The 26,899-nt window shown below is 40.0% G+C and overlaps 2 protein-coding genes and 1 pseudogene across 2 annotated transcripts in view; 2 read left to right on the top strand and 1 right to left on the bottom strand.

Moving 5' to 3' along the window:
* The window catches only part of SPTLC2 (serine palmitoyltransferase long chain base subunit 2), a 99,876-nt gene that overhangs the window by 46,749 nt on the left and 26,228 nt on the right, over nucleotides 1-26,899 (top strand). Inside the window, exons 6-9 of the mRNA XM_004010819.6 lie at nucleotides 324-417; nucleotides 4,406-4,511; nucleotides 5,212-5,431; nucleotides 9,506-9,632. Coding sequence (XP_004010868.1) covers nucleotides 324-417; nucleotides 4,406-4,511; nucleotides 5,212-5,431; nucleotides 9,506-9,632 — 547 coding nt within the window. The remainder of the gene's footprint in view (nucleotides 1-323; nucleotides 418-4,405; nucleotides 4,512-5,211; nucleotides 5,432-9,505; nucleotides 9,633-26,899) is intronic.
* Nucleotides 502-1,374, top strand: LOC101115626 (GTP-binding nuclear protein Ran-like). The gene has a single exon (XM_060418431.1). The coding sequence runs from the start codon at nucleotides 622-624 to the stop codon at nucleotides 1,267-1,269; it is 648 nt and encodes a 215-aa protein (XP_060274414.1). The 5' UTR covers nucleotides 502-621; the 3' UTR covers nucleotides 1,270-1,374.
* On the bottom strand, nucleotides 11,838-25,051 carry LOC121820018 (small ubiquitin-related modifier 1-like; annotated as a pseudogene).

Below are 26,899 nucleotides of genomic sequence, written 5' to 3'. Positions count from 1 at the left end.
TTTGTATTTCTAATTAGAAGATGGATTGTCAAGTTAAAGTTTTTTTGTAAATTAAAGACAGAGGCTAAAAGTAAAAGGATGGAAAAAGTTATAGCATATAAACAATAATAATATGATTTATGTAATATTTAGTATATAATAAGCTAATAAATATTTTATAATATCAGTATTATAAACAAAGACTTCAGAGCAAACTGATACCTTTGCCATTGTGCATACTTTCCCTAGTAAGATATAATTATTAATGGTTTTAGCATTTTGTAGTTCATCTACCTAAACCTTTCCCCTCAGATTCTTATCTTCCTCTCCTGGTGGTTTTGCAGGGTTGCCTGATTCTGAGTGATGAACTGAACCACGCTTCACTGGTTCTGGGAGCCAGACTATCAGGAGCAACCATTCGAGTCTTCAAACACAATAGTGAGTTTGCTTTGAAATCTACTCTGGCTTTAGGGTTTAGGATTGTTTGGATTAGTGGCAGTGGTAACAATTAGTTACATTAACAGTTGAAACTGTAAATGAAACTGAAGTACCAATACCTAAAATGTAAGTTCTGGTCCTGTGTTTTAAAAGTTGCTATCTGAGTCAGACAGGCGTGGAGACGCTTCTGGAGGTAACATCGCAATGGCTGCCCAAGGAGAACCCCAAGTTCAGTTCAAACTTGTTTTGGGTGGTGATGGTGGTACTGGAAAGACTACATTCGTGAAGCGTCATCTGACTGGTGAATTTGAGAAGTATGTAGCTACCTTGGGTGTTGAGGTCCATCCTCTTGTGTTCCATACCAACAGAGGACCTATTAAGTTCAATGTATGGGATACAGCCGGTCAGGAGAAATTTAGTGGACTGAGAGATGGCTATTATACACAAGCTCAGTGTGCCATTATAATGTTTGACGTAACATCAAGATTTACTTACAAGAATGCGCCTAACTGGGATAGAGATCTGGTACAAGTATGTGAGAACATCCCAGTTGTGTTGTGTGGCAACAAAGTGGATATTAAGGACAGAAAGGTTAAGGCAAAGTCAGTTGTCTTCCACCGAAAGAAGAATCTTCAGTACTATGACATTTCTGCCAAAAGTAGCTACAACTTTGAAAAGCCCTTCCTCTGGCTTACCAGAAAACAGATTGGAGACCCTAACTTGGAGTTTGTCGCCATGCCTGCTCCTGCCCCGCCAGAGGTGGTCATGGACCCAGCCTTAGCAGCACAGTACAAGCACAATTTAGAGGTTGCTCAGACAGCTGCTCTCCCGGATGAAGATGATGACCTGTGAGGCTGGGGCCCAGCATCGGAAGTCTGGTTATATAGGCAACTGTCCTGTGATGTCAGCGGTGCAGCGTGTTTGCCACTTTATTACATAGCTAAGCACAACATGTGCTTAATCTTTGGATGCTGAAGGAGATGGATGGGCTTTGGAGTGAATGTGGAAGTTTAAAAAAGACCTTCATTTTTTTGGCCTGCATATTTAGGTGGTTTGGAACACAGTTGTTTCCTCCTTGAGTTTCAAATATCAGACTGCTATAGTCACATGACAGTATTGAGAGGTGGAAGCTTGGTTGTTAACAGTCATTCCCATTCCTTTCCATTTAGAATCAGAATAAAGTTGTATTTCAAATATCTAAAAAAATAAAAGTTACTATCTTTCTCATTGGAATAAAAATAAAGGCTGAAGGAAGCCTTTCGGTACAAAGTAAAACATTGTTCTTTTTTGTTGTTGTTCTTTTTCTGACTTTGAATTTTTCATCTTCCTTGTTTATAAATCACTTGTTCAATATGCATTCATACTAGATGCCTGTCTTGCCATCACATTGTGGGTATTGAAGCAAAGTAAAGCAGGCTTCCTGAGCTCCAGGATCTCTGACTGGTTGCTAAAGAGACTGTAGAAAAACCAGCAGTTAGAATACAACAGACGAATACTGAAATGCAGATGTGAACAAGTACCATAAAAGCAGAGAAAAGTGGCACTAAGCCAAGACTTTCTCCCTAAATGGAAATATCTTAGTGCATTATTAATTGTAATAAAAATGCATAACTTTCCAGGTTCAAATGTTCTTGTGTAGCAAAGAGATATGATCAAACTGTTTAATATCATCTTTTACCAAAATGTGTAAAAGGTAAAAGACCTTTTTACCAAAAGGTCTAAAAGACAGAAGTCTTTTAGACAAATGTCAGACAAAAGTCTAAAAGAAGGTACACTCAAATACTAGATGTGTGTCTCTGCATGGAAGGTTTACAGATGGTAATAACCTTCCTTTCATCTCTATCTTTGACTGAAATGCTTTACAATGAGAATGATATATACAGTATTTTGTTTTATGTAAATGGGATTTATGAAGCACTGTTGTATGACTTGTTGTTTTCTTAAAACACATTGGAAACTATGGCAGTACATGTGCGTGCCCTCCTGTAAGAGCGAGGTGGCAGGCTGTGCTCTCACTCAGTCCGTCCTTCTGTTTGAACATCCAGGCTATTTCTGAGTTTCTCTGCTAGAAGCAGTTCCACCTACATTCATATTTTCCTCACTAGTCTGATTAGTGCCTTAGGGTAAAATCCCAGCAGTCTTTAGAATGCACGGTTAAGATGATAGAAATTTGCTATACTTTTCCAGATTGCCTCCAAGCACTGTACAGATTTTTACTCAGCAACACCTGAAATCAAAAACAGTGACTGTTTCTACTTACAGGCCAACATGTATCATTTAAATTCTTTCCTAATCTAATAAGTCCAATAACATTAATTTTTATTTGATTATTAGGTGTTGAGCAACTTTTTATACAGAGTTATTGTCTTTGTATTTCTTTGTAAATTGATATTTTTCAAACTGTTTCTCTTTTTACTGCTTATAAGAGCCCTTTGTGTTACAATATTTTTTATTTTTAACTTTGTTTTTAGTGTCTTGCTGTGTGGACTTACTGAAAGGTTGATGTTGTCACACTTACTGTTTTACAATTTTTGTTTGGATTTTGTGTGATGGCCTTTCTCATTCTCAATTATTCTCTTACCTTTTCTTCTGGTCATTCTGTGGTATATTTTTTGTCTAAATCTCTAATTTACATGGGATTTGGAGAGTATACTATGACAAGTATTGAATTTTGTTTCCCAAGTAGATAATATGGTCAAGAATTCCGTAGATATTTTCTTTCATGTAAAATTTTGAATCAACGTTTTATTTTTCTCTTCCTTTCTCTGTATAAACAGAGGAAGCTAAAACAATGAGTCCATTTTTACTTGTCTTCTGCTAATTGCCACACATTGCCCTCTGTAGCAAGACTCGCAGCTTCAGATCAGATTTTTTACTTTGTGGGAGCATCTCCTTTTTCTGGGTTAGATAGCAGATAAGATTGCTTTGTTATGAATAACTGAAGGTGTAAACAGTCAACTTTGGGCCATTTTATTTGTGTCTACGGTGTGTGTTTTTATTACCTTACTTCTCTTTTCTACCCATTATTTTATAAAGAGAGCAAATCCGTGTGACTTTGTAACCCCTCCCTTCACTGATGAACAGTAAGAAACCAGATTTATGACGGGGGTGTCTCCCACCCCTGATAAATATACCCTAAACTTCATGTTGCATACATTTTGGGGTGGAGGACTCTTAAGGGTCTTGTTTCAGGACATAAATTTTAAGTGTGAAGTCTGTAATGGTAGTAACAGTGGTCTTCCAAGTGTTTATCTTGAACAGGAAAGTATTTCTTCTTAATGGCAGTACACCCCAAGTGTTTGCTAGGCCATGTAATTGCTGTAACAGCAGAGCCCCAAGAACTTGGTTGTAGACAGATAGCTGGTCAAATCAAACATGGAACAGTCTCTACTGATTGCCAGGCTTGTTTAACATATAGATTCATGCCTGTCCAGACTGGTATTATTTTTAATCACTACCAAGATAAAACTATTTAACAAGCTTTTATTGAATATATCCTAGGTGAAAGGAAATGGGGTATGCACTTAGAAGTTTTTCTCCCATATTTGCTGTTTAGAAGGTGTATGTGTTTATAGATAGTAGTTTATTCTCATTTTCTTACTCAGCTTTCTTTATGCATTTACTTCTGAATGGCTCACTAGGATTAAACATACATTTGATTGTTTAAATACTAAAAAAGATAACTGAAATTTCATGAAAAAAAAATGGTCATTTCATAAGCATGCCAACCAACTAAGTCAACTTTACCACACTCATTTAATTGAGTTTCTGGTCTTTTTGAACACTTGTTAAATTTTAAATGAGATTTTAATTCAAGTTATCAGTAGCCTACCTATTTTGCCCCATTTTTCTTCTGATTCTAATTATGTTAATGTCCTTTGCTATCTGAGACATGCTTCCTAAATAAGAAATGTATATTTGCATTTTAGGAATAAAGTTAGAAAAGAGGAAGATACTTTGTGCTGAAATTCTTTTTTGTGTGCTACAGATATGCAAAGCCTAGAGAAGCTGTTGAAAGATGCCATTGTTTATGGTCAGCCTCGGACACGAAGGCCCTGGAAGAAAATTCTAATCCTTGTGGAGGGAATATATAGGTAATCCTGCTATATTTATTCTGATGTCTGATTTGCTGCATGAGGTCATAGAAGTTTTAAGTTGAAGGGGACACTAATCTAGACCCTTCTGAAAACTAAGGAGACAGAGTTTCTGACTTGTTAAAATACCTGGGCGTCTTTATTCTTTTCATCATGCTATATATATCATCTCCAAGTCTCCTTTCTTTCTGGGTCCATTATTTTTCCACTGTTTGTATAGGGAGTTTACACATAAGGAAAAGAATTAGAATATGTTTTCTAATGTGTCAGAACAAATTACATGCCATTTAATTTTAAGAAATATTTTATATTGTTTACCTGTTTGCAGCCCTTGTATTTATTCTCCCACCTCCTAATGTTTTTTATTCTTTTGTGTAACTTTAATTACACATGCAATATATGCAAAGTCAAATGTTGCCTGTAATTACAAACTTTAGAAGAGCCTACTGTGACCTCTGTCCCTCTGTGGTGAATTAAGGTCACCTGTATTCTGGTGTTTGTTTTAAAAGATCCAATCTCCTTTCCTCTGGATATCTGCCTAGCCATGGCATTGTCTGTCATTGCCAGTTTAAAACTATAAGCAGCATTGTCAGATCACGTAAAAAAGCAATGAACTTAAAAATAATAAAGTGGCCCCCTCCTGGTTTGGAGAGTTAAAGAGTCTCAGTGTGTGTGTGTGTATTTTGCCCTGTTTTGCCAGCATGGAGGGGTCTATTGTTCGCCTTCCTGAAGTGATTGCCCTGAAGAAGAAATACAAGGCGTACTTGTATCTAGATGAAGCTCACAGCATCGGGGCTCTGGGCCCTACAGGACGAGGCGTGGTGGACTACTTTGGCCTGGATCCTGAGGATGTGGACATCATGATGGGAACATTCACAAAAAGCTTTGGTGCTTCTGGAGGATACATCGGAGGCAAGAAGGTAAACGGGCCCTGACAATCGAGCAGTTAAGGTACACTAAGGCACTGGCTACTAGATTTCAGTTTTGGGGAGGTAGAGTCCTGAACTTGGACGTGGACACCCTAAATTTGTTTGTGGGTCAGGCATCTGGTGCCAGCAGGCTTCACACTTCGGCCCTCTCTGAGTGCCTCTGATAAACCATGGCGGGTTCTGCTCATTGTCTGTTGTTTTCCTATTGGAGTTTCGTGCTAAACTATATCCTGGTCTGAGGACAGAATACCCTCTTGTATGAAAGAGCACACAGGGTGCTGCCCGTTGGCATAGTCTTCTGCTGGGTCTGAGTGGTGTTCCCTATTTCAGACATAGCAGCGATGTCACGGGAGCCAGTGGGGACAGTAGACCAGTTTCTTCCCCTACCCTTGGACTCAAATGCGTCTTGAGTGAGCATCGAGACAGGAGGGAAAGAATTACTTTGCTGGCTCTGGTGTACTGCAAGGCATTGTCTTTGCCAATCCAAAAACTACATAATGAACTCCGAGGTATTTGAAATCAGTATAGCATGGTGGGAATGGTTGAGCCACGGAGACAGAACCCTAGGTTCAGGTTTGAGTATTTTCCTAACTTTGTGAGACCTTGGGCAAAGTACTTAATGTTTAAGTTTCCTTATCTGTAAAACAAGAGATAAGTGTGCCTGACTCACATTTGTAGCAAATAATACATGCCCATACTATAACATGGAAATAACCTTGAAAGCATTATGTTAAAGAAGTCAGTCAAAAAAGTTCACCAGTTACAGTATTTCTTTTATATGATATATCCAGAATAGGCAAATCATAGAGGCAGGAATAGGTTAGTGGTTGCCACAGCAAAGGAGATAGGGGAAGTAGGTTAGTGGTTGCCACAGCAAAGGAGATAGGGGAAGTGGAAAGTGACTACTAACGGATATGAGGTTTCTTTTTGAGGGAATGAAGATGTTCTGAAATTAGATAGTGATGAAAGTTGGACAGCTCTGTGAATGTACTGAAAGCCACTGTATTCAGTCCAGTTCAGTTCAGTCGTGTCCAACTCTTTGCAACCCCGTGAATCGCAGCATGCCAGGCCTCCCTGTCCATCACCAACTCCCAGAGTTCACTCAGACTCACATCTATCCAGTCAGTGATGCCATCCAGCCATCTCATCCTCTGTTCTCCTCCTACCCCCAATCCCCCCCGGCATCAGAGTCTTTTCCAATGAGTCAGGTCTTCGCATGAGGTGGCCAAAGTACTGGAGTTTCAGCTTTAGTATCATTCCTTCCAAAGAAATCCCAGGGTTGATCACCTTCAGAATGGACTGGTTGGATCTCCTTGCAGTCCAAGGGACTCTAAAGAGTCTTCTCCAACACCACAGTTCAAAAGCATCAATTCTTCGGCACTCAGCCTTCTTCACAGTCCAACTCTCACATCCATACATGACCACTGGAAAAACCATAGCCTTGACTAGACGGACCTTTGTTGGCAAAGTAATGTCTCTGCTTTTGAATATGCTATCTAGGTTGGTCATAACTTTTCTTCCAAGGAGTAAGCGTCTTTTAATTTCATGGCTGTAATCACCATCTGCAGTGATTTTGGAGCCCCCCAAAATAAAGTCTGACACTGTTTCCACTGTATTACACACTGTGAAAAAGAGAATACTATAGTATGTGAATTGTATATCAATAAAACAGTTATTTTTAAAATCTATACACAATATTAGGAAAACAACAATGTATGTCAAGTATTTGTACATGGTACTCTAAATGTACTTAAATTCCTCTTTAAAATTCAACCCTGAGAATCTTAAAGCAGGGACTTTCTCTTTATCATTGATTCCTTTTAGATAAACCCCATTTTCAGTGGTTTTGGTCAGGTTCGATAGATTTTTGCCCTAAATTTTTGTTATTAGGAAAAGGCTATCTCCAGGCTTACTTTGGAGAATTGATTGCTTTTTGGTAAGATTTGTTGCTACACCAAAAGATAGAAAAATAATGCTCTGGGAGAGCATCAAGATACAGTATATTTACCTTTTAATATTGGGTTTTGTACAATATTTTGTATTTTCGAAGTAACACACTATACTGTTTCCTGGTTGCATTTTGTGTTTCCTGGTTTGGTTCTGAAACATAAGCTGCTTTGTATGCACATTTTATTTAAAGACTTAGTGAAGTTAAAAGGCATCAGAGAATAGGGATATATAATTGATTGGTTGGAAATTTTTCTTACTGGCAGACAAGGTTTTGTTTAGTTATTTTTTCGTTCAGTGAGATAGCTTTAATGTTCTTACGAAAAAAACAGTAAATTTCTGTTTAATTTCTGCCACATTTATATCATTTTATAAATCTCTGTATCTGGAGGATGTTTAATGTCTTTAAAGTTGATATTAGAGAACTATCTTTCTCTTACTCAGGAATGTAAGGGTGGGCTTTGCAGGCATGTGGTAAGATGCAGATGATATTTCCTGTAATACTTAGAAGTAAGTCATATCTAAAAGCAATCCAAACACTTTCTTGTTTAACTGAGGATTGTAGATCTGTTTATAATATTAAATGATATGTTCTCTAAATTTGAGGTCTTTTTTAAAACTAGTTTTTCATCCTTCCATGTTGTGGCATGTTTAAAAAACAAAACAGGAAATTCCCTAGTGGTTCAGTGGTTAGGACTCCACGCTTTCACTGCTGAGGATGTGGGTTCAGTCCCTGGTTGGGGAACTGAGATCCCACAAGCTGTGCAGCATGGCCAAAGTAACAAAACAAAGCCTGAGGACGCTGCATGTTGTTGTTTAGTCGCTCATTCATGTCCAGCTCTTTGCAACCCCATGGTCTGCAGCACGCCAGGCTTCCCGGTCCTTCACTGTCTCCTAGAATTTATGCTCAAACTCATGTTCATTGAGTCGGTGATGCCATCCAACCATCTCATCCTCTGTTGCCCCCTTTTCCTCCTGCCCTCAATCTTTCCCAACATCAGGGTCTCTTCCAGTGAGTTGTCTGTACACATCAGGTGGCCAAAATATTGAAGTTTCAACTTCAGCATCAGTCCTTCCAATGAATATGTAGGACTGATTTCCTTTAGGATGGACTTGTTTGATCTCCTCGGTATCCAAGGGACTCTCAAGAGTCTTCTCCAGCACTACAGTTTGAAAGCATCAATTCTTTGACAGTCAGCCTTCTTTGTAGTCTAACTCTCAAATCCATACATGACTATTGGAAAACCATAGCTTTGACTATACTGACCTTTGTTGGCAAAGTGATGTCTCTGCTTTTTAATATGCTGTCTATGTTTTTCATAGCTTTTCTTCCAAGGAGCAAGCACCTGTTAATTTCATGGCTGCAGTCACTGTCTGCAATGATTTTGGAGCCCAAGAAAATAAAATCTGCCACTGTTTCCATTTTTTTCCCCATCTATTTGCCATGAAATAATGGGACCAGGTGCCATGATCCTTGTTTTCTGAATGTTGAGCTTTAAGCCAGCTTTTTCACTCTCCTCTTTCACTTTCATCAAGAGGCTCTTTAGTGCTTCACTTTCTGCCGTAAGGGTGGTGTCATCTGCATGTCTGAGGTTATTGATATTTCTCCCAGCAATCTTGATTCCAGCTTATGCTTCATCCAGCCCTGCATTTCACATGACGTACTCTGCGTATAAGTTAAATAAGCAGGTTGACAACATACAGTCTTGACGTAGTCCTTTCCCAGTTTAGAACCAGTCTGTTGTTCCATGTCCAGTTCTAGCTGTTGCTTCTTGACCTGCACACAGGTTTCTCAGGAGGCAGGTAAGATGGTAGACCCACCTCTTGAAGAATTTTCCGCATCCAGCAAATGTGGATCCTTTTGTTGTGATCCACACAGTCAGAGGCTTTCGCGTAGTGAAGCACAGGTAGATGTTCTTCTGGAACTCTTGCTTTTTTACTAACCCAGTTGTCGCTGACTGTGTGCTCTGCCCGTGTTGGTGGGCCTTGTGTCTCAGACTGGCATCCCCAGTCAGGACTGCTGAGGGGAGGAGCCTTCCTTCACCCGGGTGGAAGGCAGAGAGGTTGCCAGTGCGCCCACCCACGGCCTCTAATGACTTGCCTCTGTGCCGTCCCCAGGCGCTGATCGACTACCTGCGGACGCATTCCCACAGCGCGGTGTACGCCGCATCGCTGTCCCCGCCTGTGGCGGAGCAGATCATCACTGCCATGAAGTGCATCATGGGGCAGGATGGCACCACCCTCGGTAAGGCCTGCTTTCCCTGGAAAGTTTCCTGGACTCAGTCAGTACTCAGCCGCCAGACCTGCTCTCTTTTCTTGAGTTTTTTCCCAAAATGAGGAGTCAGGGATACTTCTGGGCAGAGCTGACAGGTGTGTGAGGTCTTGGTGTCTGTGGCCCCTTTTCATGTGTCTGCACATGCCAGGACAGCTAGCCTGGCTCACTGTAGCCTGACTCAACTGGTTCCCCAGGCTATAGTTGCCTTGTCTATAGACGGTGAGGCTTTAATCTCACTGTCCTACGTATTCTCGGTAAGTCTTAGGTGATAAGTCTTCACAGTCTTGAATTGCATAATTTCATGTGAAGATGTAAATAATTCACTGGGTAGTGATGTTTCATTTCCATAGTATGTAAAAGCTGCTGTTTCCATGAATTAGTGTCCTTTATTTAATGCCTTTTAAATGATTTTCTACTTTAACATAATTATAATAAAAAAGGTCATCCTGAATCTATTTATTCTGTCTTTGATAGGTTTGTAGTCCAAACTAGATGCCCTGACTTAAAACATCCTCAAGTGAACAAGAGTGTTCACTTCCTGATACTTGACTTTTATTTTATATCGCTAGAGGGCAGCGTTGACTATAGAAATACTATAATAAAAGGGGAGCAAGCGGGGGTTTTTCTTTTTTCACTTTGAGAAGAATCTCCATTGTGAGTATGAAACACATTTGCTTGTTGCTTTTTTAATGCTTCTAAAATCAGTTTTACTTTTGTAAAACATTATCAGCCTTGATCATCTCCACTCTTCAGCTATGTAATATTTCGTGGTACGATTGATCTGGCTTGCACTGAGAAAACAGGAAGAAAGTAGTGCATCTCATTTTCATTGATTTGAGCCAGTTTTCTTAAATTAGAATTTCACCTTAATTTTTTTTTCTGATCTGTGGTACATACATTGTTGTTAGCTCTTGAAAGTGTTGATCATTTTCAGCTTCATAAACTGATTCCTTGGGGAAGAAAGTAATTCAGTAATGTTGTGAACACTGCATGTAGCTTTGTGAAAAGGTCCCTGTTAATAGAACTACAGTGTTATCTTCTTTCTTTCTTGTAAGGTATTGCTGGAAATAGTGTGCTTTGACCTGAGTATATATACATGCTCATATATGTAAGTGTATGTGTGTCTCTGCTCAGACATGTATATGTATATGCATGGCTATTATTTATCTAGTTATTTGACATAGGTTTAGGTGACTAAAAAACAAAAGTTAACAGTTACCAAAGTTACCTTGGATTCTGTCTTTGCCCGATCCTAGAACATGGATCCAAGTGATATGTGACCTCTGGATAAATGACTCATCTGTGTTAAACAACGAAATCTAGGCTCTACTGGTAGAGAGTAAATGAAATGTGATCGTTAGATATAGGCTTTGGGTTAGCACTTGTTTTCCAGTTTATCTGTTGCCTCTGTAACCACCCTCTAAGCTTAGTGGTGTGACACAGCAGCTATCTTAACTATGCTCACAGATTCTGTGCGTCAGGAGTTTAGTCAGGGACGGCTTGTCTTTGCTCCACAGTGTCTGGGTTGAACTTGGAAGACTGATGGCTAGGGTCTGGGAACACCTGGGGACTTGTTCCTTCACACATCACCTGGGCTGGCATGACTTGAAGGTTGGACTCAGCTGAGCTATCCTCTCCATGTGGTGTGAGTCCTCATGGCCTGTTGACCAGATAGGATGCTGCAGAGAACATGCATTCCCAAAGGACGTGCTGAAATTCCCCATGACGTTATCTGATCTTCTGTTGAGAGCACGTCACCAAGACCAGTCCAGATTGCAGGGCGTGGGGGACCAGACTCCACCTCAAATGGGAGGCAGGTTGAAGAATTTGTGGCCCTTTTTAAAACTTGCCACCACCAGCTTTTAGATAATATATTTTAAAATCAGTCCCTAAAACTTCTAATTAATATGACAGACTTCTGTTGGCTATATTGTTTCTCTCAAAGTATAGGATAATAAAAATCTAACCAAAAGTAGTTAGTTTCTGCAGGTCCCTCTGTCTGTGGAATTCTCCAGGCAAGAATACTGGAGTGGATAGCCATTCCCTTCTCCAGGGGATCTTCCCAACCCAGGGATCGAACTCAGATCTCCTGCATCACAGGCAGATTCTTAACGTCTGGGCCACCAGGAAAGCCCCAGTAAAAAATACATTTCTTATAAAGCCTGCTACCTCATCCTATTTAAGTTTGGCCTGATTTTTTTTTTTTTAGATTTGAGTGGGTTAGGGTAATACTTTTATGGCATTATTGAACACATCTTTTCATTGTCCTTGAAGAAGAAAAGGTGGAATCTGGCAGTAGCCTTTTCACTGTGCTTTAAGGTAACCTTTAAAAAAGAGGTATCTGCAATTAATTACCTGATGTGATTTTATAATAGAAGTCACCTGCCTTGAGAGAAACTTGATCTCATTTGTTCAGAACATTGAATCCCATGAACTCTGCAAACATTGAGTATCTCACTAGTATTAATATTAGACTCTGTAAATCTCTCTGGTCTTCTTCAGCCACAGTTCCTCCGTCTTTGACCTCCGTGACGTTGACACTTTTAACAATTACAGGCCAGTTATGATACAGAATATCCCTCAGTTCAGGTTCATCTGGTGTTTCCTCGCGATTAAGAAGTTATGCTGCTTTTTCTCATTGTATCCCCTCTTCGTCTTCTCAACTAAATACAGTATAGCGCTGTCTTCAAGTTCTGTAGGCCTGAAATCATAGCCGCCTTTCCCCATATCTGAGACAGAGTCTGTTGCTTCTGTCTGTCACTTCTGCCACGTGACTGTTGGCAGGCCCTGACTCCCTGTTCCTTAAACAGTTGCACCGCCTGTACCTGCCTTCTCTCCAGTCTCCTGTACCTCCTGTTAATCTTCCTGACAAAAGCTCTGTGGTCGTCTGCCTGAAGATGCCGAAGCAGAGGATAACGGTGCTCAGTAACTCCTAGCTGCTTATAGAATGAAGTAAAATTCGTTATAGGATGTTTGAGATCCTTTGTAGTTTGATTTTTAACCTTATCTTTTCCTGTTTGTACTCTTATTTAAACCAGTTTGGTGCCTCTGACAATTGGGTGATCTCCTGTCACCCAATGCTGTTCGTTTTTCACAACAAACTAAAGTGCTGGTTTTTATGACGCCTCTGTGTTGATACATGTTTTTTCTCCCAAAAACTGTGTTTCACAAGTTTATAGTTTCACACATTTATTGTCTCACAGAGCTAATGCTTAATGTTTGAACAGTGTTTTCTTCAAAGTGTATAAATCAATAGACTTACTTGCTAGATGTCATTGTTGGTGTCCCAGCCCTAAAATACTACACGTATAATGAAATCTCTAAGCTTTTGCATTGCAAATTTTAAAGGTAAATAAGGTTTTTATTTAAATTTTTTTACATCTTTTATACAATTTTAATTTTATTTTCCATTTATAGTTATTACTAAATATTGGCTCTATTGCCTGTGTTGCGCAACACATTCTGAGCCTACCTTTCTCAACAGTTTGTGCCTCCCACTCCCTATCCCTAAATTGCACCCTCTTTCATTATAATTTTGACTGTATATCTCAAGTATTTTGTGTTACTCAATTTTTTTTCTCTTTAACATACAGCTAATTATGCTTGTAATAGCATAATTCCAATGAGTATATGAAGTTTATTGTTGCCACATTCAGCATGTCTAAAGATTTTTGGTTTTGTCTTGAATGAAGTTTCCGAGTCCTCTGTACCTTAATAGTATTCACAATATTTTTTCTCTTCAGCAAACATTTTTGGTAATACAAGGATGAAATGTAGTAAGGTATTAGAATAATGCTGTTGTAGAAAGATGGAGACTTTACCAAAAATGAACTTTTAGTTAATAGGCAGTACTTTTGGGCAGTAACTCCAAAGGCTTGTTGGTCAGTTGATGCAGATATATTGATAGCTTAGTATTTCATAGTATAATGTGTGAAAATATGAGTTATTCCAAAGCTATACATATGAAATTTGACTAACTCTTTACTGTAGTTTTTCTATGCATATGTCATCTTCCTCTTTAGATTATTAGTTCTTTAAGGACAGGAATGTATGTCTTGCACCCTCCTTTGCATCTTAAATACTAACTACTTTAAGATCTTAGAGTAAATAATTGTTTGACTTGATTTTCTCTAAATTGTTGTCTATCTTCCCCAAATAGAACATAAATTCCATGAAAACAGGGAGTTTAGGGCCACCTTGTTTGCTTTATCCCTTCTGTTTAGAACCATGTTTGGCACATAGTTGTTGTTCAGTCGCTAAGTCGTGTCCACTCTTTGTGACCTCGTGGGCTGCAGGGTGCCAGCATGCCCTGTCCTTCACCGTCTCCAGGAGTTTGCTCAGATTCAGGTCCATGGAGTCAGTGATGCTGTCTAACCTTCTCATCCTCTGCTGCCCTCTTCTCCTTTTGCACATAGTAGGCATGCAGTGCATACTTGGTAAATGGTTAAATGATTATTACTCTGATGCCTTGAAGACAGGCAACTTAAGACTTAGTGACTTACGATTTCACCCATTATTTGTATTCTTAAACTCTGAGAACTTATGAAATCTAGACACCTAAGTAGAGGATAAGATAGATCATTCACTCAAACAGGATTATTCTTGAATTGAAACTTCATGTATACTGACCACTGTTCTTAGAATTATAGGACTTAGGGAAATTAATATTTTAATATAATCTTTGATGTGATGCTGTTACTGCTTTTCTCTTAGTGGGATCGATCTTCATGCTTTTATGATACAGTTAGCTTGAGCAAGAAGCAGCCATTTGTAAGCTAGTTTTCAGAGCCAGAGAAGGAAACATTTGTCCCATTGTAACTGGCCAGTGTTGTAGCTCATTAATGATACAGATACAGAGACTAGCAATCATTGGAAGAACATTAAGAATCAAATTAGGATGGAGAAGTATCTTATAAACAGGACTTATAGATAGGTAACTCCAAAGCAGATTAGACTAAACGTAAATGCTTGCTTGCCATTAAACACTTCAGTTTTCCTTTAGCCTCTATTTCATTCCAAGCGAAGATATGACCCGTGTCAGATGGTAGGATTTATAGCACTGTATGTCCACACAGTGCTCCTGTTCCTTCTTTGACTGTGTATTGGCTTAATATGATTTCTCTCTTTTTTTTTTCCCCTCCAAACCAGAATTAGTGGATCTGAAGTAGTTGTTTCATAATGATAATACTGTGAGCTGTGAAATGTTAAACTGTTCTCTCTCAACTTAAGATAAAATCAAAACTAATGGTTGGGGGTCGAAAAAGAAAAAACACTTAGCCTGACACTTGGAAAACCTTCTTTGGATTAACAGAAGTGTAGTGAAGCATTACTGCTTTTAATTAGTTTCTCATCTTGGGGTTCGGTTATAGGTAAAGCATGGAAAGTTTAGCTATGGTTATAAATCAGAAGCATCAAGAACCTTGACAATATGAAAGTAGCCGACAGAAGGCAGGAGATACAGAAAGAGGGTAAGGAAGGTGAGGAGCATACAAGTATATTGGTTTCTTTTTACTGTACTTAGTGGAATCAGTGGATACTGTCTTAAATTTACAAATAACATGTTTTGAAATTAAGAAATAGTCTTTAGGGGATTCCCTGGTGGTTCAGCACTTAGGACTTGGCGCTTTCACTCCTGTGACCTGGTGGGAGAACTAAGATCTCACAAGCTGTGTAGCATGCCCTCCCCAAAAAGATAGTCTTTACATTTATGAAGATAACTAGCCACTACGAGAATTTTTAAATTAGTAATATTATAAAAAAGTAGTGGTGATTGGTGGACAAAACATGGAAAGGAGGAGTCCAGATAGACGCCTTACCTAGACACCATCCAAGATTGACAGAAAAAGCAGCAGAGGGGCAAGGATGCCATTCGGCATTTCTGCACCAGCCACGAGGAGACCCTGAAGCAGAACCTGCAGCTTCTTGCTGCGAATGGGAATGGAGGTGACTGGGTGGAGGAATGAATTTTATTTTACCAGATGGAATATGTTACTTTTATGATTAAAACCTTTTTGTTTTAGATTCCAGAGTACGTTAATAACTTCCATGGAAGTAATCCTGCTTGAGGTTGAAAGTAAGGCTTAAACATGCACTCAAGTAGTCTGTGGTTGATTATTAATAAATGTTTTCATCTTTCTTGTGGAAAGACATGTTATTCTTTGGGGACAGGAGTGTAGAGCCTTCAGAAAAGCGGCAGCATACAAGGGCGAGTTGAGATCCTTTCCCTACCCTGCATTGTGAGCATACCTTTCTTCTTTCTCCCAGTTTTTTCCGCATTTCCTCTCCAATCTGTATGACTAGAATGATGAGTAGATCCTGAGAGCCGTGTTCCTTAGGAACCACAGTAAGGTACCAGTGGTTGGGGAATTGTGCATGTACTCTTGAGTGGACATGTGAAGTTAGAACAGGCTGGTGAGTAGGAAAAAAATAGAGGAAATTCTGACAAATTGCACAAGACATTTGAAATTCTAGATTTTACTTCACACATCACTAATCCACATCCAGTAATGGAAATTTAGCTGTAAGATCTATTCATGAATCAAGGCAAAATGTCTGGCCAAAGCAACTAAAACTGTGCTTTTCCATTTTCCAGAGCTGGGCTTTCATGTGTTTTGATGTCCAAAGACATAGTCTGTAACAAGCATAGCACCTAGCTTAGTGTCTGAAATCTAGTAGCTTTTTGATAAACTTGCTGAACAAATGAATGCGCACATGATCCAGAAATATTAGAAAATGGATGGATAGGTTCTTAGAGTAAGTTGTATGAAAGTGTGAAAGTGAAGTCGCTCAGTCATGTCCGACTCTTTGCGACCCCATGAACTGTACAGTCCCTGGAATTCTCCAGGCTAGAATACCGGAGTGGGTAGCCTTTCCCTTCTCCAAGGAATCTTCCCAACCCAGGGATCGAACCCAGGTCTCCCACATTGCAGGCGGATTCTTTACCAGCTGAGCCACAAGGGATAGCTGAATTTTAAAGCCAGAATGGCAAAATTATGGAACGAAATAAGCTGGTTAGGTGCATCTTACTGATAGATTGTAATATGACAGAAGTAACTTTCTTTGTAGAAACTACGTTTTGTACTTCTTAGTATTAAGGGGAACTGAGAGCCCATTGGGCAGATTGAGGTTTAATTAAAATTGGGTTCGGCTCATTTGGATTAATTCCTATAATAGACTTCTTAATGAGGTGTTAAACGATCACGTTGAGAATCCCAGGAACTGTCCAAAGCTAACTTAGAACTGAGAAGGTTTTTTTTTTTTTTTTCAAAAAGCCTTCCTGGGCCCCCACACTGAGGGGGCAGGACTGTTAAAGAAAACAGTCTTTGAGGGGGAGGGAGTGGTCATAAAGATGTCTTCCGACACCCACTGGTTATGTTTGGCAGGCAGGCTTCTCCTTTGGTTGAGCCTGGGTCCTTTCTTTCTGATTTCCTGTGCTTTCTGAGGCTAGGAGTGCTTGAGTTCTACTTTTTTTTCTATATTATTACGTATCGGCTTTTATTCTTAGCCACAGTACAGTTTAGCAGTGTATCTAATACTGAGAGTTAGATTAGATCCTTTTACTTGTAACTTATTGCCTAGAACAATGTTAAGAAATATTTAATTCTTCATTTGTCAAACGTTTCTCAAGCATTTACCCTGTACCCTGTGGTGGCTGTGCTGTTGAGGGTGCAGAGTAAACAGTGCATGATCCTCGCCTTTGAGGATGCTCACAGTCTAGCAGCAGGGGTGGGATTCTGGGGACTGGTTTCAGAGCCACAAATAAATTCCTCTCAGTTCAGCTTCCCCCTTTCTTCGTTTTCCTCCTTCCTTCTCCTCCCTCACCACCCCACCAAAGAAAATCCATGAACTTCCTTAAGTCCAGCTAACTATTCGAAGCAAATTCAGATCTTACTGATTTTCTATTTCTTACTAATCTTTCTAGCCACGTGGATTTTTCCTATGGAATATATTACTTTAGAAAAATAACCAGCAATCAAAGAAAGATTTTCCTTCTGTAAAGTAGGCTATTATCTTGCAAAAAACATTTTTAATTCATGGCTTAAGCCTTCTGAAATTAGCAAGCAGCATAACCACTTTATAGGTAGAGGAACTTGAGCTCACACACAGGACAGGTTTTCTTAATATCTGAATAGAATATGGCTTTCCTGAACTCCATCCACTTCTGCTTCTGAAGTTCCTTAAGTGATATTTAACATCTTATTAAAATAGACTACTATTTTGTAACGTATTTTTAATTTTCTTTTTTCTGGTCTGCAAATTAAAAAAAAAAAAACTGCTGTTTAGTTATAGTCACCACTACAAATGAAAGCCTGCTACCTCTTTCCTCCCCATGGATCAGTAACCCCTTGAACCTCCCTCTGCTTCAGAAATCCATCCTGAATCCTCAGGAGCTTCTGTAGCATGGTTTGTCCATTTCTTCTTCCACTCCCATTTCTTTTTTCCCAAATCCAAGTACTAATAAAAATTTCTTGCCACACAAGTGGTCTCCTTGTATCAGAGTTTGTTTGAAGCTAGCTATTAAGAAGTCCACAGGCAGCAACAGGCTGGAAGCTAATCTCTGAACAAATGTAGACTTGTTCATTTAGTAGAATATTGTTATTAATGCACAGCATAAATAAGGAGTTTGAGGATGGGGTTTCCTTCCCCTTGGACAGGAAAAGAGCCTTGAACTATTTTGGAGATGTGCCAAGATGATATAAGGGAACTGAATTTTTTTTAAGTAGTTTTATTTCTTGATTTATTTTTTATTTTTGGCTACACTGGATCTTCATTGCTGCATGGGCTTTATCTAGTTGCGGTGAGCAGGGGCGACTCTTCTTTGAGGTGCATGGGCTGCTTCTTGCAGAGGCTTCTCTAGTGGAGCTTGGGCTCTGGGGCACGAGGGCTCAGCAGTTGTGCTTCCCAGGCTCTGGAGCACAGGCCCCATAGTTGTGGCACACGGGCTTCATTGCTCCTTGGCATGTGGGATCTTCCCAGATCAGGGATCGAACCCATGTCCTCTGTGTTGGCAGGCAGATTCTTTACCTCTGAGACACCAGGAAAGCCTGGGAACTAAACTCTTAATTAAAAAATACTGTGAGTCTTATTATTACTTTAAGATTGAAGTAGATGAACTACTTTAGATTTATTTCATAATAAAATTCATTTAAAAGATTTTTCCGTGATTTGATTTGTTCAGTTACTATTTAGTTGAGATGAATGACCATTTCTTCTCATCACTTATAATTTGGCAACTTTATAGCCTAGTCTCTGTTGTCTTTGTTGAAGAAGAATAACTTTCTCAACCTTAATACGGTTGGAACTGCTTTTTTTCCCCCCAGAATTGTTTTTGAGGGCTTTGTCCAGGAGACTTTATCCTAGATTTTCATCAACTTTATTATAGTCTGTTATACTTAATATGTATAAATAAGTGACAAGACAGATGGACTCTTCTCAGTTAAGAACCAGATATTCTTCTTAAGGCTTTCCTTAAGATTTGAGAGCTTTTTGAAGAGGAATTGTTTTTTTTTTTTTTTAATTGTCACTGGTGGTTTAGGAAAAAATAAATGATCTAAATACTTGTATCTGCCTACCATCTACTTTGACAGTGGAATGAGTTTCAGAAGGACCTCATTAAAGTGTATTCCTTTTAACTGTTTCAGACTTTATCTGTGGACCACCTGCATCAAAGTCACTTTTAGTATGGTGGTTTCTAACCTTGCTCACACACAGTAGTCGTAATTAGTAATAATGCCTAATACCTAATTACCACGGCCCCTTTGCAGACCTAGTGAATATTTGGGGGTGAGGCTCTTATAAGTTTTTATTTAAAAGCATCTCAAAGGATTCTAATGTGTGGCACCACTGCTGTAGAGTTTGTTGAAAATGAGGATTCGAGGACATCCCTGGTGGTACAGGGGATGAGTCTGTCTGCTGACACAGGGGACGCCGGTCTGATCTCTGGTCTGGGAAGATTCCATGTGCCGTGGGGCAGCTAAGCCCGTGCACCACAGCTACTGGGCCCTTGCTCTAGAGCCTGTGAGCCACAACTACTGAAACCTGAGTGTCTAAGACCCTTATTCTGCAATAAGAAAAGCCACAGCAGTGAGAAGCCCGCACTCACTGCAACTGGAGAAAAGCCGCACAGCAGCGAAGACCCAGCACAACCCAAAATTAGTTAATTAATTAAAACAGTGAGAGAACGCTGAAAAAAACAAGGATTCGAGTCCACTCCACCAAACCATGCGTCTTGGTGGACAAGACCATGCATTTTAAAGAAAACCTAAGTTAATAATGCAGACTAACTGCTAAGAGATCTGAGAGTTGTCTTTTTCTCTGTCCTTTTTTCTTGAGCTGACTTACATCAGTGAGAACCAAAAGCAACTCTACTGATTGGTGGTGATTGGGGAAAGAAAAGGAAGTTGGAGGACAGGATATTTGATCTGTTTTCTTTTAAAAAGAAAAATAAGAGAAATATTGGTGTGTGGAACAGGAGTTTGATGTTGATGCTAAGTTGTCTGTCTTCATTGGGTTTGGAACTGAATGCACTGATGCTTCCTTCCAAAGAACTGATGGTCCTTGCTGAATGAATCAGCAGCAAGGGTGAAATTAGAACCAGTTAGGGGAGGGAGAAGAAACAACGAAGAGGTCAAGGGCCTATCACCAGGCCTCTACAGGCTGGCTGGAATTTTTTTGTTTTAATGCTACTTATATTTTTATAGCCTATTAATTCAGAATCTCAAATTCTTTTGTACCTAACCTACAAAAGCCTTGCCCACAATGTACTCTTTTTTTCCCCTAAATGTTCAGTATTTGCTCATTGCCTTGCCTTCTGCCTCTGAAACTCTAGTTTAATTCCAAGCCTCGCTTTATTTGCTAACCCCCTTCACCTGCCCATGGGTGCTTGAGCACAGTAGTCATATTTCCTCATTGCTTCATTTCTGTCTAAAAGTAGCCATGATACATTCCAGTACCAAAGGAGGACAGTGGGACAGTCTTTGGACAAATTAAGCCTTTCTGTCCTAGTTATGGACTGGCACCCTTTAGACCTCAGTTCCTCAATTTCTGAGGCACTTGGCCTCTTTTCTTCCTTTTGTTTAGGGCCCTCTGTTTCTAACCGTTCTTTTAAATTCTTGATTATATTGAATCAACAACTTAAAGCCTTGGCCCTGCTGCCTGTTGCACATCCTGCAGCAGTCCTCAGGAAATCCTAGTTTGGGGCATTGAAACCGATTAAAGGATTAAGCTGCTGCTAGGGAGAGGGTGCGGAGAAGGCAATGGCACCCCACTCCAGTACTCTTGCCTGGAAAATCCCATGGACGGCGGAGCCTGGTAGGCTGCAGTCCATGGGGTCGCGAAGAGTCAGACACGACTGAGCGACTTCACTTTAACTTTTCACTTTCATGCATTGGAGAAGGACATGGCAGCCCACTCCAGTGTTCTTGCCTGGAGAATCCCAGGGACGGGGGAGCCTGGTGGGCTGCTGTCCATGGGGTCGCACAGAGTCGGACACGACTGAAGCGACTTAGCAGCACCAGCAGTAGCACCAGCAGGAAGAGGGTAATAAACCATGCTCGTGAAAGAAATCTACCTATGGTGCCTGTAGTTGCTGAGAAAAGAAATAGAAATAGTGTCGTTAACAGGTAGTAGATTGAAATACTTAGATGCATGAGGTCGCAAAGAGGCGGACACGACTGAGCGCACTCACACATATACATGCACTCTTGTAGGGAGCTGAAGAGCTGAAGGCCTGCTTTAGAACAGCATCCCTAGGCTAGGGAGAGGCAAGCCGTCTGCTTTGATGTTCATTAATTTGATAGTCGCCCAGGTTGAGCACTTTGATATTTGTCAACAGTCTAGCAAAACAGGGGCATGGTAAACTCATTTTGCTTCAGTGTTCCAAAGTTACTGAATTCTTGCTTCCTGAGAGTCCTTTATAAGTATCCATTTTACAAGACTGTTCACTATATTTATTTTTCTATTCCCTTGGTCTCTTAAGAGCCCAATGGGAAGATTTCCTGGTGCACTTTAACTGGGGCTTAAGTGTTATTAAAATCAGTCTGCCCTGCCTTTTGGCTAATGTTTCTTTTACTTTTGTTTTAGGTAACATTTTTTAATAGTACATTTCATCCTTCTTTCTCTAGTCCCTTTTGGTATTTTGAGATATTTTTAGGTATAGTGATGCTAATTTTTCACCTACATCTCTGCAGGTGTTCATGTAAAAGTTAAAGAACTGATGACCTTAAAGGTCAGTTGACTTGTGTCTTTGCTGGCATTCTTTTGTCCCTCTTGCTCTCCTTTCTAGGAGGCCATGAGATGCCAATTTTCACGAGGCATCTTGTCTGGATACTTGTGACAAGTACATCATTTATTGATCTAGAAAGTGCTGTGATGAGAGTTGAAAGTGTTATCTGCTGCCTCCCTGCCCCCGCCCACTTTAGAGCTGATCAAAGGGTGATCACTAGTGATTAAGAAAGATGAGTCAAGAAGAGACTGCTTCTTCAACAAAAAAAGCTTGATGAGCTGGTTAAGAATGAATCCCTATTCTGCCCAATTCACATACTATGGTATCATCTAAATGTGAATATATATATATATAATAATAAAATAGAAGTTCCTTCATGGTTTAACCTTAATAATATCAATATATTTCTGTTGACATGAAAATCAACTTAAGTATCTATGCATTTATAAGATTCATAAATTAAGCAAAAATTATAATAATTGTAGGCAGACATTTTACTGTCTGAGCCACCAGGGAAGTCTATATCAAAATTTTAACAAGTACAAAATATTTGCTACGACTTGTAGGAAAGGTTCCTCCCCCATTTTTACCTTTACTTATTCAAGTTTTTTAAGCAAATATTTCATTTATTTTAATGAAGCTGATACAGACAGTGTCTGTTTAAAACCACTATCCCAGGCCAAAAAGTAGCAAAAAGAGCAGTGTTCTGTTTTAATCACGTCTACGTGAATAACTTTAACTACTAATGAAAACTAGAACTTTTCTGGGATCTTCTAACAAGGTTCTTCTTTCATCTTAAAACGCTTCCTCTTCCATGAAGCCATATTTGGAGTTAATCATTGTTCTCACCGCCTCTGTCACCGTGGCTCCAACCTGACACGCCTCTTCTTTTGGTCCTGACCCTCAGATTTTAAAATTAGCTTCAAGCTAAGGAAAGATCATTCTTCATAGTTCTGTTCTCAGAAAAACTTCGATCTCCCACTGAAAATCCTAGTCTAGGAGTGAAGCGATCATATGCCTAAGAACTGGAAAGTCATTAGAACCACTGACATTAATGGATCTTATTTATCACAAATAGGCAGTCCTGGAAAAGGTGGCCTCTTTGTGCACCCATGTTATTTTTAAAACAAAGGGCGATACGACGAGGGCTGAGGTTGGATCACCAAAATTCAGCACAAGAAAACAGACAATAGTGAATCATGGGCACAAGAATCCAAGTTATAAGGTTTTTTAAAGAGATGAGGTACCAGTTTTTAATTCTGTTTTGAACACCACGTTACAAAAGAGCTATTTTTTTTAAGGATTAAGGAAAAGAAAAAAAAGCAAGAATGTAAACTGTTGAATGACCCTCTTTGTTCCTGAAAAACTTTAATCACATCTTCCTCCATTCCCAGTTCTTTTGAAGTGTGATTATCAGCAATTTCCTGACCTTCAGAGAGAAACCTGGATGAATTCACGGTCTTTGACAGTGTGATTCTTTGAGTTTCTTGAAATGTGTCGTCATTTTCACTTGGAAGTGAATCTCACTGCTCTCCTGTCCAGTGACCTTGAGTGTAATATATTCTCCTTCCCTCTTACCCGTCAAATCTTCAGTTGAAGGTTTTGCCTCCTGGTCAGACCTGGTGACAGTAGCTTACCCAGGGGTCTCCATATAGCAGCGGCCTTGGGTAGGCAGATCTTCACTTCGGGGTTTACAGACTCAGGTCTCTGCTCCACAGCACAGCACCAAGACTGGAGGGATTTCACTACACCTTCTGCCTGTTCAATTTTTAATTGTTTAGCAAGCCCTGCTCTTATGGGGATATATAGAGAGCATGGTTACAAGACTTTTTTATTATAAAGTAATTTGCTGCTATATGTGATTTTGAGTAATGTCTACCATTCAGTTTTTGTCTGAGCCACACCTCTTCAGTGACAGGTGCTCTATTCCCAGAGACCTAGAGAGCTGTTTGTCTTTGCAGTTGACAAAGGTTAAAAGTGCTAAAGAATCTTCCTGCCAATGCAAGAGACACAAGAGACTCAGGTTTGATCACTGGGTTGGGAAGATCCCCTGGAGGAGGAAATGGAAACCCACTCCAGTATTCTTGCCTGGGAAATCCCATGGACAGAGGCGCCTGGCGGGCTACAGTCCATTGGGGTTGCAAAGAATTGGACATGACTGAGCGCACACAAAGGGTAAAAGAAGTGCTTGGTCAATTTTAATATTTGATACGAGAAATGGTTCTTATCTCTTGTTTATAACCAAAACCTTTTAAGTGAAGTACAGTAATTATATGGGTTAATATTCTTTCCAGTTCTATGCTTGTACTTCAAATGGTAGAACTGGGGGTTGCAGCTGTTTGTGGAGCATAGTAGAAAAGAGAGTAGAAGATAAGTGGCTCTAACAGCAGTCAGAAGTTATTTTTAACTTCTAAGTAAAAGTATGGCCATTATTCAAGGAAATGTTCTATTAAGTATCATCTAAGTCCCACAGCACCTGGAATAACTTGGTCAAATGAATAGATTGTTGTCTCTTGGAGAGATTCCAAGCTGTCTAAGACATCCATGCCACTGTCATCATCATAAAACATCTGCTGAGCTTTTCCCATGCAGTATTTTTATAGGGAGGTTAGAGGGAAAGAGGAAAAGAAAGAGGAAGAATTGGCTCAGTTACAGGGACTGAAAGACTCCAGGTTTACAGCAAGCAAGCTGGAGACCCAGATGATTTAGTCCAAATGCCGTCAGTCTCAAGATCCGGGAAGAGCTGGCGCTTTAGTTCAAGTATGAAAGCAGGAAAAATAATAACATCCCACCTTAGCAGGCTGGCAGGTCCTACTTTGTCCTGTTTAGGCTTTCAGTTGATTGATTGTGGCCCACACACACAGGGCAGTCAGCCAACTTAAATGTTACTCTCATTCAAAACACCATCATAGACACAAACAGAATAATGTTTGATTAAACATCTGAGGCCCATGGAGCCCAGTCAGAGTCACACGTAAGATTAGCCAGCACAGTATCCTCAGTTAATTAGTCCACTCTTTTTGAATACTAAAAAATTTTATCCCTCCCACCCATTCCCCTCTCTCTCTCCTTAATACTAAAATTTGCCTTTAATGTTTCTCAGCTTCAGGAGAAGTAAATAAGTGAATAAACGCTTGTCTAACCTTGTCAGCTTTTCCCCCTCCATATTGGGCTTGGCAGTGAACACCCAACTTTGGACTCTAAACTCTGATTTCCTTGGAATGTTGACAGTTTTACAACATAAGGTTCAGTTACCTTTGTATTTTAGTTTCTGCTCACTAATTGACTTTCAGTTGGCCCCACACATGTTTCTATCCTCGTCAATTTGCCAGAAAGTAGATCATCAGTAACAGCCAGGAACGAACTGGGAACTTCGTTATGTGATTCTCGTTAAGGAAAGCAGGAGACTAACAGGGAAAGCTCCGAATGTGGAGCTCATGTTTGTTTGCACAGATAAGATGTGTTTTCCTGTTCTGATTTAAGTTCTGATTTTGAAATTCTTTCCTATATGTTTTGTTTGAGTCCTCTTGCTGCATAAGTATATGGAATTTTGGGATCAGTCTGTTAAGGATCCTAAATGTGGAATTTTTAATACCACCTTTTTTTGTTTTGACTGCATTGCATGGCTTACAGGATCTTATTAATAGTTCCCCAACAATACCCAGGCCCACAGCAGTGAAAATGCTGAGTCCTAACCACTGGACTGCCAGGGAAATCCCTTTAATACTACATTTAAATGTATCCGCCTACTCGTTCATTCTCATTTTGTTTATAGAAGCAATACCTGCTCATTTTCAAAAACTCAAATATATGTCACATAAAATAAACCGGAATAACCAGTGTCAGTTATTTGGCATATAGGCTACATTCTTTTACATGGACATACATATAGTACTCTTGCCTGGAAAATCCAGTGGACGGAGGAGCGTGGTGGGCTGCAGTGCATGGGGGTTGCTGAGAGTTGGACACGACTGAGCGACTTCACTTTTACTTTTCATGCATTGGAGAAGGAAATGTCAACCCACTCCAGTGTTCTTGCCTGGAGAATCCCAGGGATGGGGGAGCCTGGTGGGTTGCCATCTGTGGGGTCGCACAGAGTCGGACACGACTGAAGCGACTTAGCAGCAGCACATATACATATAATGCTTCCCTGGTGGCTCAGATGGTAAAGAGTCTGCCTACAGTACGGGAGCCCTGGGTTCTGGGTCAAGAAGATCCCCTGGAGGAGGAAATGGCAACCCAGTCCAGTATTCTTGCCTGGGAAATCCCATAGAGAGAGGAGCCTGATGGGCTACAGTCCTTGAGGTTAAAAGCATCGGACACGACTGAGCAACTTAATACCACATATATACATATATACAAATAGTATGCATATATACTGGAGAAGGCAATAGCAACCCACTCCAGTACTCTTGCCTGAAAAATCCCATGGACAGAGGAGCCTGGTAGGCTGTAGTCCATAGGGTTGCTAAGAGTCGGACACGACTGAGCAACTTCACTTTCACTTTTCACTTTCATGCATTAGAGAAGGACATGGCAATCCATTCCAGCGTTCTTGTGTGGAGAATCCCAGGGACAGGGGAGCCTGCTGGGCTGCCATCTATGGGGTCGCACAGAGTTGGCCACGACTGAAGCGACTTAGCAGCAGCATACACATATACAAATAATAATTTTATTAGTGTTATTTTTAGCGTAGTGTATGCATGGCACCAAAAGATTAGAGGAGTTTGACTAGTTTGACCCACCTAAAAATCAGTGAACAGAGAGAGTCATTTAAGGGAGGGAAGAAAAAGAAGATATTGATTGCCTTTTTAGCAGTTTGGGTGGACAGTTTCATTCTAAGGTTATTAGAATTTACTCCGTAATTTTGGCGAGAACAAAAATCAGATGAGTTCTGCTAGGATACAGATGGTGCTTATGAATAACAACACATAATGAAGTCCATCCTCAAGGAAATCAGTCCTGAATGTTCATTGGAAGGACTGATGTTGAAGCTGAAACTCCAATACTTTGG

The sequence above is a fragment of the Ovis aries genome, chromosome 7 (genome assembly GCF_016772045.2).
Source record: "Ovis aries strain OAR_USU_Benz2616 breed Rambouillet chromosome 7, ARS-UI_Ramb_v3.0, whole genome shotgun sequence".
Classification (NCBI taxonomy): domain Eukaryota; kingdom Metazoa; phylum Chordata; class Mammalia; order Artiodactyla; family Bovidae; genus Ovis; species Ovis aries.
The sequence above is the reverse complement of the archived record's forward strand: the minus strand, read 5'-3'. Positions and strand labels throughout refer to the sequence as shown.